The following is a 12937-nucleotide window of genomic DNA, read 5'->3' on the forward strand; positions in this document are numbered from 1 at the left end:
GAGCACAGAGGAACACATCAATCTTCTCGTCTTGCTGTGGGGAGCGTTGAGCTGTTGTCACTTTTAGTTCTCTTCCCTTTTGTGTTTATCACAGGAATGTCACTGCTGTGCGATGAAGGTAGTAGGTGTGGTAACATAAGAGGAGGTATGCGGCCGGAATAACTTCAGGGTTCAACTTCAACACAAACCTCCATGGCTCTTTGAGGCCCAACCTTCAGTTCTGATGTTTTTAACTGCGCCCAAACATCACATACGGTACCACCAAAAAGATGAAAATTAGCTAAGAAAAGACTGGTAGAGATCAATAATTTGTGGGCAAGACGGTATTCAAAGTCATACTTTCACGCAAATACTTCCTGCGGGGATTTCATGGCAGGTTTCTCTCTCATGTATGGAAGACCATAAAAACCTGGGGTCAGACTGAGGAATGGGATGCAACGTCACCATGGCAACATGTAATACTGATAAATGCTGTCCATCACAAGTGGTAGAAAAGGCACCTGTCATCACCGGGCAGCCCATACTCAGACTCTTCTACTTGAACCCCCTCTACCCAGACCGCCATAGACAGATCTCCTCTGGGTCAGGAACCCTTTTCAGGCCTTTGAGAAGACGAGGTTGAAAGGTCATTTCCTCCCCAACTTCGCTCAAGGGAGCTCTCAGGAGGTCTTTCTAATCAGATCTATGCACTCAGTCACAGTCTCTTTCCTTGAACCCTGTTTTATGTAACACCACTAGTCTGACCCCAAAGTTGGCTTTGCCTGTGTGGACTGTGGACTCTGACTCGGACACAACTATATGTCTCTTCTAGCTGGACCAGTCTGACCTGTTCTATTCCACCATCTCTACTCAAAACTTCTTTGAGTATTTGGAACCCTGTTCAACTTGAACCCCCCTAATCAGGCCGATTTACTAGGACTTCTCAACTCAGCACATTAAATGACTTTCTTCCATTTTAATTGTACCTTTCCAATGTGACTGAACCTTACTCTCTACCCTCTCTCAACTGCCTCTAGTCTACTCAGACCCGCCGGTGTCTATTTGACCACTCTTTTTGGAGCTCCATACTACTTGTATGTACAACAGAGGTGTACTCAGACCACTCTTCTCTGACCCCGAACTGTACTCAGAGCACTCTGCAGTACTCTGACCTTTCCATGGTACTTGGACCTCTCTGACCTCTCTGCAGTACTCAACTACACTACTCTAACCTTTATACTGTATTCAGACCACTCAACTCCGATATCTATAATGTACTCAGACAACTGTCCTCTGACCTGTATACTGTACTCATACCAGTCTACTGTACTAGGAACATTCTACTCTGTACTCTTTTCTGTTCTCTGACCACGCAATTGTACTCCGACCTCTCTATGGCGCTTGCACCTCTCTGACCTCTCAGCAGTACTCAGACTACCTTACTCTGACCTGTATATTGTACTCAGACAATTGTACTTTGACCTGCCTACTGTACTCTGCCCACTCTACTGTACTCAAACCACTCTACTATGACCTCGCTGCAATACTCTCATCTCACTCCGCCCGGCTGTCTCTCCAGCTGTCTGGACTCGTTGTACAGCAATAATGAGTCACGGCAGGACAAGGCGGCGGCGGTGACAGCGGCACAGGCCAGCCACCCTGCAGAGGAAACTCATCTCAGCCCGATGGTATCCATGATCTCACTCCTCTTGGTCAAACCTTGAGATCGAAGGCAGCTTGAAGGTAAATTGACCGGTAAGCTGACAGCAGGCGGGAAGTGGGAAAATTCCAACCTCGGCAGTGGAAGAAATGGGTTTGACGTCACTTGACATGGCAGCGCTTTTCGGGGAAAGATGAGGAATGGGTCTGCTATGTGCACAGTAAAGACTTTTCAGGCAGCAATCAGGTAACTGTCAGCCAAAAAGGAAGAGAATTTTTCTTGGATTTTCAAGAGCAAAAGTTTTCCCGACCCCATCCAAGGAGAGAAGTTACCCCGCAGCCTTTGGACACAGGGCAAAACAAAAATGAACTTCCAAGCTTTGGAGTGCAAAAGTCCACCATTGTGTCAAGACCTCAAGGAAAATGATCAAGTTTCACCGGGCCGACCACAACGGTGGATGCTAAATGTAAAATTAGCTTAGCATCTGTGGTCCGTGTCACCCCTGAATATCAGCACTGAGCAAAAAGCCAATACGAGATTTAAAGTGATTATTGACTTGTTGGCGCAGGGAGCTGAGTCACTATCCGAGCGTCAGTTTCTCCCCCCCGTGATTTTGGGATTGGAGATAATGTCCGACCTTCGGCGACTCAGCCTTACGGAGGATATGTCAGTTTAGCATCTCATCTGCTTCCCCTATCCGTAGCGGGCTGCGGCGTGTCTGCCGGCTTAGGGTCCGCTCCGCAGCGGGAAACAAGAGACGCTTCTGTTCTAAGCTCTGTCATTAAAGGCTCCGTTCATGCACAAAGTCGCGGACAGACAAATAGACCTGGATTTAAACTCTAGAGCACTTCAATAGAATTTTTTTCCGAAAAGAGACGACTGCCAAGTGACCTCTTCCAACAGGTATATTAACAGAGGCAGCTGAAGGGAACAGAATGGTGGTTTGGCCTGCGTGGTTGGAACCCCAACGTGCAACCGGTCATTAACAAGCAGAGGTGGAACATAAAAACAAGATATTTGTCATTTTTATTATTTGACCAAACACAGTATATGGCGATACAAAAATACAAACCCCCTCCAAAGATACAGGAATACCTCTATTCAGCAGGCTGACGTGCAGGCACTCCACGGTGTGTCGCGTGTCCGTCGTCCGGTTGGCCATCTGGCTTCTTTGAGTCATTTGAACCGAATCCAGTCCAGTCCGGCCCTCCAATTCAACTGGTGACCTCAAGCCGATAAGAGCTACGCTCCTCTTCTCGGCTGTTCAAATGACAGCCAAATCCAGAGAGGGTATCAGGTGGCGAGTGCATCACCATCTTGAGGCCTTGCCTGGAAACCGGGACCTTCGCCGGTAAAGAGGTGTTCATCAGCTCCTTTAAATCATCCGGCTGACGCAACCGGCAAGTTGCTGTTTGAGCCGCTGACTCGGCGGGTTGGGCGATATTGACATATTGACAAGGCTGCTACTTTGCTAATCATTTTTTCCGTATCACTCTGCCGCAATTCGCAATGCTAATAGGACGCAAGGCGGCGGGAAGCCAGAAATCCAAGAGCCAATTGTCAATTTCACGTGTGCATCAGGCGGGTTTGACTCAAACGCTTTGCTGGAAGATTCTGAATTCTGAATTTCCCGTCCCAACACCTCGGCCGACCGCTGCATGGGTTCAATCCGCCCCACAGTAGCATCAGAAGAGCGTCCCATTTTTACGACGTCGGATTAATTGAGGTGAAATCGCAGGAGGAGACGCTGGTTCGTTCAGCAGCAGCAGCAGCAGGCACCAATTTAATCCCATGTGTCGGTGAGTAATGAGAAGAGCTGTTTTCTGCTGCTTCATGCTAGCAGAAGCTGTCCCACCAGAGCATGGCTCCTCTCCCGGATCAAGGCTGACGTGATTTGGGCGACCCTCGACGCTGACCCCTCCCAGTCCTCAGCGTTCTGGGGGGAAGAAAAAGAGCAGAGGAAACTCCAAAATTACCCGCAGACAAGACAGCGATGCACCTCCTCCTTCCCCCCGCGCGCTCGTTAGGTTCACGCGTGATGACGTGAGATCAAATCCCGTGGGAACAAACGGAGACATCGGCACGCAGATTCACATTTGTTCGCGTTTATCGTTCGGCGAGTCACGAATCCATCCGAGCGAAGTGCGTGCGTGTGCGCCGCGGGACCGCCGGCGGAGGCCCGTCGGCAGCCGGTTCAAACCAGCGGGAATCAAAGTTAAACCATGCCCATGTTGTTCCACTTGTTGTAATGGCGGGAGGAGCAGATGTGTTAGGAGCGAGCCTTCAAAATCAATTGTTTGTGTTTTTTCCCCCCTCCGAGTACAAACGTCACTCGGCAAAGTGAGTGGGGAAAAGTCGCACGGCTAAATTTAGCAGTAGCAGCCCTTCGAAATGATGACTTTGGCGTGCTCCCCTTTGCGTTCTCGACAAACGCAACCCGCGCACGGTGTCAGGCTCAACCACGCAGCCGTCAGCGAGTGGAAATCGGCAAATTTCACAGCACTGATTTTGATTTGAAGAATTCTCTGCGACGGATTTCCGTGACTCCGGCGTTCTTTTGCGGCATGCCCAATCAACAGACGGGAGCAATTTGCCCAGAAGACGGGCGGAAAGGAAGACGCCGCAGAATTAAAGGACTTCGGATTAATTTCTTTTTTTTTTTTTTTTGTTTCAAGCACAAATTTGCGTGAAAGCGAAGTCCTCTGAAAAGAACCGCCGTGGCCTTTTCAGAGATTTGCGGCACTCGGTATTGGACAGACCCGATGCAAAACCGTGGAGGGCCTTGCTGGAACTTGCTGGATCTGAAGGCCAACTCCACTGTTGTGGTTTTATTTTTTCTTTGGTGATTCCTCCCCAGTTTCCTTTCTATTTCCTCAGCGGACGGCTTGAACTCTCAACGGCTCCCACTCCCCCGACTCCATTCCTCAGTCCACTCCCTACTATGATTTAGCTCCTCGATGAGGCCAGAGGACAACCTATTCTCCATCTTTCAAACGCAACGTAGTTGATGCAACATCAACCCTCCAGGATTTTCTTCCTGGTGCTCTACCTGGAGTTCCTCATGAGGCGGTCGCCGACTTTAATAAACTTGGGTGACGTGGCTTTTGACGTGACGCCGTACGCGCCGCGGGACGAAGGCCTTTTCATGCAGCCTTTGAGGCCTGTGGGAAGGACGCAGCGAGGGGAAACAAGCTGCAGACGCAGGAACAGAAAGAAAACAAACTCCGCAGATGATTTACTTTTATTTGACCCCGACACAAGCTACAATTATCCCATTTGAAGTTGGGGAAGCAGTGATGTCTTGATTATGAGGTGAGCGGCCATGTTGGGGAGGACCTGAACCAATTCGCAATGCCATTGGTATTTTTGCAGAATATAAGCTTTTCAATCAAACAGAAACCATAATTTCTTTCATGCTTTGATTTGGAAGAACCAAGCTTTGGTCTTTTGTAGATCCATGAACTCAAGCATCTCCAGTATCTCCGGACTCACACGTTCCCAAAGACAAACCTCACACATCATGGCACATCAAGGTGAACCTTAACAGTCTCCTTTCTTTTCGTGGCAAGTGGAATTGAATTTCTTTCCCCTCATCCGAGAGTCTTCTACAATCTGAATGGACCGTGGAGAGTTTTCCGTGTATAGCTGCCAACACCTGAGAAGTTGAAGTTGTTGTACCTTTGCTACCCCATAGGAACCTCAGTCAACCTAGTTTCTGCAAAACAACTCTTTCACGAACACAACAAGCCATCGCAACTTAGAGCATCCCCCAAAACCAAGCAGATATCGTTCGAATACTTGACAAGAATTAACCTAAACACAGAACCTCCATGGAAAACATTCATCTTCTTGTATGTTTTTGATACTGGCAAAGCCAGAAGTCAGTGTAGCTGGAGCTGCCAGAGGAACCTGGAGGTCCAGAAAACTGAGACTTGTGAAAATGTGTTGTGTGACGCCGACGCGGGAAAGCAACCGCCGTCTGTCAGAGGCTCAATCAGAACCCGCCTGATAAAAGAGAGGGACGACCGACATGTTGGCGTGTGATCGGACGATCTTCGCCGCTACTTTGGTAGCATCGACGACAGCATCGCCTGGCTTTGCAGGGCTTAGGTCTGGTTACGCAGCAACCCCCTCACCCCAGCTTCATGCACGCAGCTGCCATTACTGGCTGTCATTGAGAAATAAATCACCTTTATCATTGGGCGGCTCTGGGTATCGGTCGTTTCTCCGGCACACAAGCAGGGTGGCTAATGGATTTCCAGCAGCGCTAAAACTTGAGCCAGACACGCACGCATGCACACGCCAGCCAGCCAGAGGAGATTGTGACCACTGCACAATATAATTCTTTCATATGATTGCAGAGAGAAATAACCATTTCTAAGAATGATTGTTTTTATGATACTGTAAAAATACAGACGGTATCTCCCTGGATGGACATGATGCAGTTATTAGCAGTGGTACAAGCCAATAGCCTGCCTTGATACAAAGCCCTGAGGAATCCCTCAGGCTGAAATACATGCAAAAACAGTTGAGGCCATGAAGACACTGGCAGATGGTATTCGGACAGAGCCTTCTGCTCATCCTATGCTCATTTCCTGTGTAATCCTATATGTTTTGGGTGAATTTACGGATGCATAGCCAAATGCACCAGAAGGGGCAGTGCCCGGAAGTCATGGGAGGGAAGTATGCTCAAGTGTGACAAGCAAAAGGAACAGAGAAGACGACGACAACATGGCATCGGTATAACCGGTCTGGAGCACCTGTCCAACAGGTGAGCAAACTGGGCGAGAGGCACTGTTTTGGGCTTCCCCAGGAGTTGGCCTGGAGCTCCAGGCCCCCTCCCTGGGGTTGCTTAGCCCAGTAAGACCTTGTTTATGCTTAACATTAAATCCACATATGGACAGAGCCTTCTATTACCGTCTTTGTTCGTATCATGCGTAATTGTCTACGTTTTCAGGGAGCTCACGGATGCGTGAGCTCACGAATGCGGCAGACAGAGCAGTAGCACCATTGTGCGGTATGCTCAAAAGGAACAGAGAGGAAATGGTTCTAACTTGTACACTTTCAGGTTTCGAAGGGCTTTTCACAAGATAGCATTCAAACACTGATGGTGGAAGGTGCTACCCAGGCTGTCTTGGCCAAGGACACCTCGGGAAGAGCTCGGAAACCGGAGCATCGAACCGCCGATGCTCCGATTGGCGGGACGCTCTCTCTGCCAACTGGGCCACAGCCGCCCCCAGAAGACAACAGGGCATCAGTATAACCGGGAATAAGAATTCCCCGTTCACATGACTGATATGTATTTAATGGCCGTTGTCCCTCGCCACTGTTTGTGTCTCCTTTTCGTCACCCGAAACGCAAGAAGGATGTGAACTCTGAACTCTGCGCTGCCCTTTAGTGGATGAATTGCTTAACAACCATGGCACTGAAAGGAAGGAACCAATGGGAAGTAGTCAGTGACGTTTGATGTCTAACTGTTTGGAATGACTTTTTTATAAAAAGCAGCTAAATAAACACGGCTAATTACAGGATTATCGTTTAATCCCGACCTTTAGCGTGTCCATACTGGATGCACCAAGAAGAAGTCTGGTTCTGGATACGTCTGAGAACGGAGGCGCCCCTGGGAGAACCTGTATGAAGAACCCCCGTCACGTTCTGGCGGGGGCACCGTGTGAAAAAGCCGGGGGAACCCAGGGACGACCCGGGTCAACCCGGGGTTCCATCCAGCTCCTCGACTCATGTTTCTCTGTTTCTCCGTCGCGCCTGACTCCTTCTTAGCACCACTTCTGGAATCCCAGAACAAAGCAGCTCGCGAGGACATTTCCACCGCAGCTGATGGATTGTTGGCAAAGCCCTCCAGAGTCACATCAAAGGGGCGGCGGAGCTGAGTGATCTTTTCAAAATAGGATTGAGTTTGAATGCTTCGCCACCAGAGGAACACCAACCGCCACCCCGGGAAGCTGGCGCTCTCCCCTCGGGCCAGCTGTCTTCTTGTGGGACGATTTAAATCGCCCCGGGATTAATTGAGACAAACCGTATTACTTTCATATCTGGGACGGTTTTCGCTGCGCCCGGCCAAAAAAACGAGTTGGCTGTGGATCCGAGTTCAGGTCGGGTCCACGCCCCGGGCGGAACCCCTGGAGAACCCGGGAAGCTTTTGTTTTAAAGTCGCTCTCACTGAAAATTACCTCCGTGATCAATAAACGGTATGTCCGAAGGGAAGGCACAGCAAGAAGGTCCCCGGTGGGGTGAGAGTGGGAAAAGTTCTATGTCTTCATATTACTTGTGAATGAATGAGTGAATGGGTGAATCTCTCCATGTGACGTGTGAATGAGGGTGAATTGTTTGTGTCTATAACTAGACCCGATAGACCGATCTGTCCAGCATGAACTGCATGATATGTTCCAAAGTTGAGTGCAGACAAGTGATGTAGACAATGAATGAATGAATGAATGAATGTCTGAGTCTCTTTCACATGGACCTTTTTGTTTGATGGCGGTTGGAGGTGCGAGACGGACCTTAAGTTACATCGGTGCGGGCATGTTTTCTGGCCACATAGCTAACTTTTTTATTTGTGCAAAACACACTTTTCTTAGCTGCGGGTGCCAAATAGAAGGGGCAATAACCCAGACAGCACTGCCGACGCCCGGCCTTTTTACCTCGCCAGGCTTGATAAAATAACTTGACAAAGATGTTTGCTCGTCTTCGACGCTCCGCGGCGAACAAAGACAGACATAATAATACGCTAACAATATATCCCACTGAAATGTCAACATGTCTGTGATTTGTGATGTGGAACATCCTGCGCCGCGGATCCTCAGATCTGCGTCCTGAAAGCAAAACAAACACGTGTCAGCAGTTTACCACATTCTTGCCGTCCCTTTTTAATTTTTTTTCTCGTAGCCAAACATTGACGGTTGCGCGCCGTGGATTTGGACGCGTATGTGACGAGGCGCGAGAGCGACCGGCGTGGAATCGGGCCTGACCGTGGTTAATGGGAGCGAGGGACCCGGCGTCCAGATCTCCCCGAGCACTTCTGCCTCCTAATCAGAACCAGCTCAGGAGGGAGTCAGATGACATGGATTTTCCACGCCAAAAGGAACCGAAGGGGTTGTAGGAGGAGGAAGAAGGCGGATCGGCAACTCTGGCCTCATTGATTAAAGCAACCCGGCGGAAAACGAAAAACGACGGGAGTCAAAATACGATCCCCCTGAAACGGCTCGAGGAGAACCTTTCCCCGATCTCCTCGCTGTTTCTTTGAAGAAGAAAAAAAAAGGCGCCGCGGTACCACTGAGATCCAACTGATGTTACTCAAGTCCGACGGCAGCTTGGTTCGGCGGGGGAGCCAATCAGAACACACCCTCTGGTTGCGCTTTGAAGAAGAATCACCGTCTCGACGCGGAATGCGTGCTACGCGCACCGGGGGGCGCCGTGAGCCGGATCACCGCACGCCGTAGACGGCGACCGCGGCTAATTCGCGCCGTCACGAGCGGCCTGGTTGTTTACAATCGCTCCGGGTTTGTGTGCCGGAGCGTTCTAGCTCTGGATCACCGGCCGGGATCAAAGATGCGATCCAGATATGCAGCCTTTGAAATATGAATCAGTCGCGAGGAGGCGTTCGCGGCGGGGCAGGCACAGCTCGGCTTTAAGCGGTCACAACTGCCGCTCGGCCCTCAAATGTGGTTTTTCGGGTGGGGATGGGGAGGACATAACATCGGGGTAGAGTTACCCCACCGCCGCCGCCGCCGCCATTTGCATATCTAACCGCTCTCGGGCTGAAATCCAGATGAGTCCGGTGTGAGGAGCTGACTGATCGCGGCTCGGGGGTGGACAGGCTGAGCCGCAGTTAATTCCTATAAGTGGATGGTCTTGACAGACAAGAGCGCGGGAGCGTCTCCTCGCCCCGGCGCCACCGACCGACCCGGGCTAACGGGAGGGTCCGGGGTGCTGCGAGGAGGCGGCGGAACCGGATCCGGGAAATTAATCTTCATTGTGACGATGATGAAGATGGGACGATTCCGAAGGGGAGGCGGCGAACGCAAATGAGCCTTGGACGGAGCATTTACCTGTTTATGGCGGGGGATCCATCATGGCGGGGGGGAGGGAGGGGACGCCGTGTGGAGCCAGACTCCCAAGAGAAGTTGTCAGGAGGACGTTTATATATATATTTTTTTACGAGACTCACTTTAATATTATTAGACGTGCGGGAACCCTCTCTTTCCACTTCGTAATAATTGACCGCCGTGGATCCTGGGCGAGCGGTGCCCCCGCGGGCCAAAAGTGTCATCATTTATTCACATTAGTGGAAAAGGCGTATCGCCGGGCAGATTAAACGGGAAAGTGACACATTTATATTTTGAAATGCTCAACTTTTTTTTTTTTTTTTTTTTTTTTTTTTTTTTCCGCCGCGCCTCTGCTACATCGATTAGTGACGCAAACCCCCCGGCGGCCCCCGGTGGCATTCGTACAGCTCCCCTTGACAGATTTCACATTTAAAAATAGAGACTGTCAGCCGACAATATATGAGCCGGCGTCAGGGGAGAGCTACGGCGGGATGGAAGTCACAGACGGAGACGGCTTTCTTTGTTTTTGCTCGGTGGGCCAGAGGGTGAATTTTCCCATCTGAGAGACAAGTCCCATTAGGAGGAGGCGGGCGGCGGCAGCAGCAGCAGCGCCCCAAATGGCTAACCAACTCTTGTTTATATTTATTGCGGCAGTAAAATTCATTTTCTTCCCCTCAAATGAAAATGTCCATTTTTTTGCACACTACCTCCAATGCCTGACAAAAAGTTGCAATCAGCATTTGCGCAAAATGTTCCCCGACGTTAGTTTTGCGTTCGCCTTAAACAGTCACCTATGCGCCTCTGCTGTCGCGTATCTAAGATTTGGGAAAAGTAAAACATCTCAATCTGAGCTATTTCAACTAGCTGCCGCTAAAGGTTGTTTGCTATGGGTTAGCATCCCATTAGGTCATAGACGACCCACGTCCATGACTAAATTGGTCATTTGCATTTATTTTCAACCGCTTATCCTGAGCTCATGCTCTTAGGGGTGCCTGGATGAATCTCCTGGGGGATTTTGGATTTTTATGGGGGCCCGGAGAGCCCTAAGGAACCCCACGCAGACGCAGGAGAACACAGGATTACATCCAGAAAGGCCCCCGTCGTAAACCAACAAGGGAACTCCTCGTTTGCTATTTTAGCCTCTGTCTATTCGTCGTCCACACGTTGCGGCACCCGGTGGCCGAACATCTCGATCGCTCCCACGTGTGCAAGAAAGGGCCTCCACACGTCAACCGGGTGGAACTTCAATCGCTCGCCTCTATTTCTTTTAGCTCACCGTTTGAAGGGGGGTTGACAAGCCGTGAGGCGACAGGTCTTTGAAACACGGAGAGCGATTGGATGGCGGGGATGGAAGTTGGTGTGGCGGAGGAGGGCGACCACACAACAAGCAGCCCTAAAGCCCCCTTTACTCTTAAACGCCGCGGATGAAATCAACCTTTCCATCTGAGAGGAGCGGCTTCTGCCACACAAGAAGAACCTGCCGCCGTACTCAGCCAGGAGGATTAGCCGCCACCGCCGCCGCCGCTGCCGCCGCCGCCAAGGGCATCCATCCCCCAAGCCCTGTTGGAAAAGCAGCCAACGGAAGGGGCTGGCGGCGCGCCGGGAGCTCTGGAAAAGACTCGCTCCACAGGCGACCCAAGAGCCTTTAAGAGTTTTATCACCTTGACGTGCCTGCAAATGGCAGTGGCTTCCACTTGAGGGGAGTGTGGGAACTGCGGTGAGAGGAGACCAAACACCTCCGACCCTCGTCCCCGCCCCGCTGAGGTAGAAAATAAAAAACCACAACCCGGCGTGAGTCTGACTAATTGATGAAGTAATTTCATGGAAAGTCTTTCCCCGAATGACCTGCCGGCGATGCGATCCTGCGAAAAACGGGGAAGGGGGGGTCGGGTTTCAGGGCTCCTGACAGCTTGGCCCTCACCGGGTATTGTGGTCGCTCGGCACCCCCGACACCCCCCCGCGCCCGGCGTATCACTGGAGACAGGCAGTAGCCGGGGGCTAAAACCAAAAAGAAGATGGGGGAAGAGGGGTCCGATTACGGACCCGGTCCGAAAGCCTGAACGCGGGGCTTCTAATGTTAAAGGACCCAAAGAAAAAAAAAAGCAGGCAAAAGGCTTCTGTATTTCCATTTCACCTTAAACTGACTTTGTTAAATTGAATTACTTTTTCTCCAGCGGGGCTTCCTGACACTCCAATCGAAGGGACTCACTTCTCCTCGACAAGAATGAGGAATCGCTTGGGCAAATCTTGCTTTTCATGCCTTTTCACCCTGAAATCTACCCAAGAGTCTTTGGGATCCTCATTCATTCATTCATTCATGGTCTACACCGTTTATCCTGCACTCAGGATTACAAGGTGAGGCTGGAGTCTGTCCCTGCTGCTGTTAGGCGAGAGGCAGGGTTCACCCTGGACTGATCGCCAATCGCAGGGCATCACATACACATGCAACCATTCACATCATAAAGACATACAACCATTCCCTCTCTCATCTGCACTTCATGCAGAAACATATGACTGTTCACTCCCATTAACTGATTATATAGATACATACAACCATTCACTCTCTCATTCATTCATTCTTTGCACTAAACTGTACAGAAAACCCTTCTGCTGCTACTTTCTCATGCCGTCAAATATCAATCCTCATAGTTTAATGTTTACTGTTTAATGTAACAGTGCGCTTTACTGTTAATTTTCATCCTATTATTATTATTTTTTTGTAAATTTCATGTGGGAGCATGAAATTTACAAAATAATAATAATAATAGAATGGAAATGGAATAGAGATGATAGGAAAGAGTGGGATTGCTTCTCACATGGGATTGTGAGAAGCAAGTATGTCCAGTAAATGCGGAGATATTGACAATGAAGCTGACTTTGACATGGTTACATGTCTCTGGATGTGGCCTGTATGTGCAGGCATAAGCGGTAAAGACAATGAACAAATTAATCTGTGTGTGTGTGTGTGTGTGTGTGTGTGCACTCACAAAAGTCACACACCTTCATTGCATCACATTTTGCAACTCTGTTTCCATTCAGTTAAATGGCGAGGAAATAAGCAAATTCTCCGAGGAAATCAGGGTCTTCAAGGGATCGTCCTCGGAACCAAACGTTCCTGGTTAGATTCCCAGCTCCTCCTAGACTGTTTCAGTGCTGTTGCGCTAACACCTGACTGCGACCCTGGCGCCGCTAGATGACTGCAAACTGCTCATGGATCTGCCATGAAGGGTTTCAT

The 12937-nt window shown here is 49.9% G+C and overlaps 1 protein-coding gene across 3 annotated transcripts in view; it reads right to left on the reverse strand.

Moving 5' to 3' along the window:
* Window positions 1–2648: 2648 nt before the first annotated feature.
* The window catches only part of crppa (CDP-L-ribitol pyrophosphorylase A), a 52904-nt gene continuing 42615 nt past the window's right edge, over window positions 2649–12937 (reverse strand). For 2 of the 3 annotated variants that reach the window (XM_086153807.1, XM_086153809.1), the window contains exon 10: window positions 2649–3575. In XM_086153807.1, coding sequence (XP_086009933.1) covers window positions 3471–3575 — 105 coding nt within the window. In that variant the 3' untranslated portion in view covers window positions 2649–3470. The remainder of the gene's footprint in view (window positions 3576–12937) is intronic. The other variant, XM_086153808.1, reaches the window with a different exon arrangement.

Source organism: Fistularia commersonii, chromosome 10 (assembly GCF_037954325.1).
Source record: "Fistularia commersonii isolate RoL2024-O1a breed Wild chromosome 10, RoL_Fcom_v1.0, whole genome shotgun sequence".
Lineage (NCBI taxonomy): Eukaryota > Metazoa > Chordata > Actinopteri > Syngnathiformes > Fistulariidae > Fistularia > Fistularia commersonii.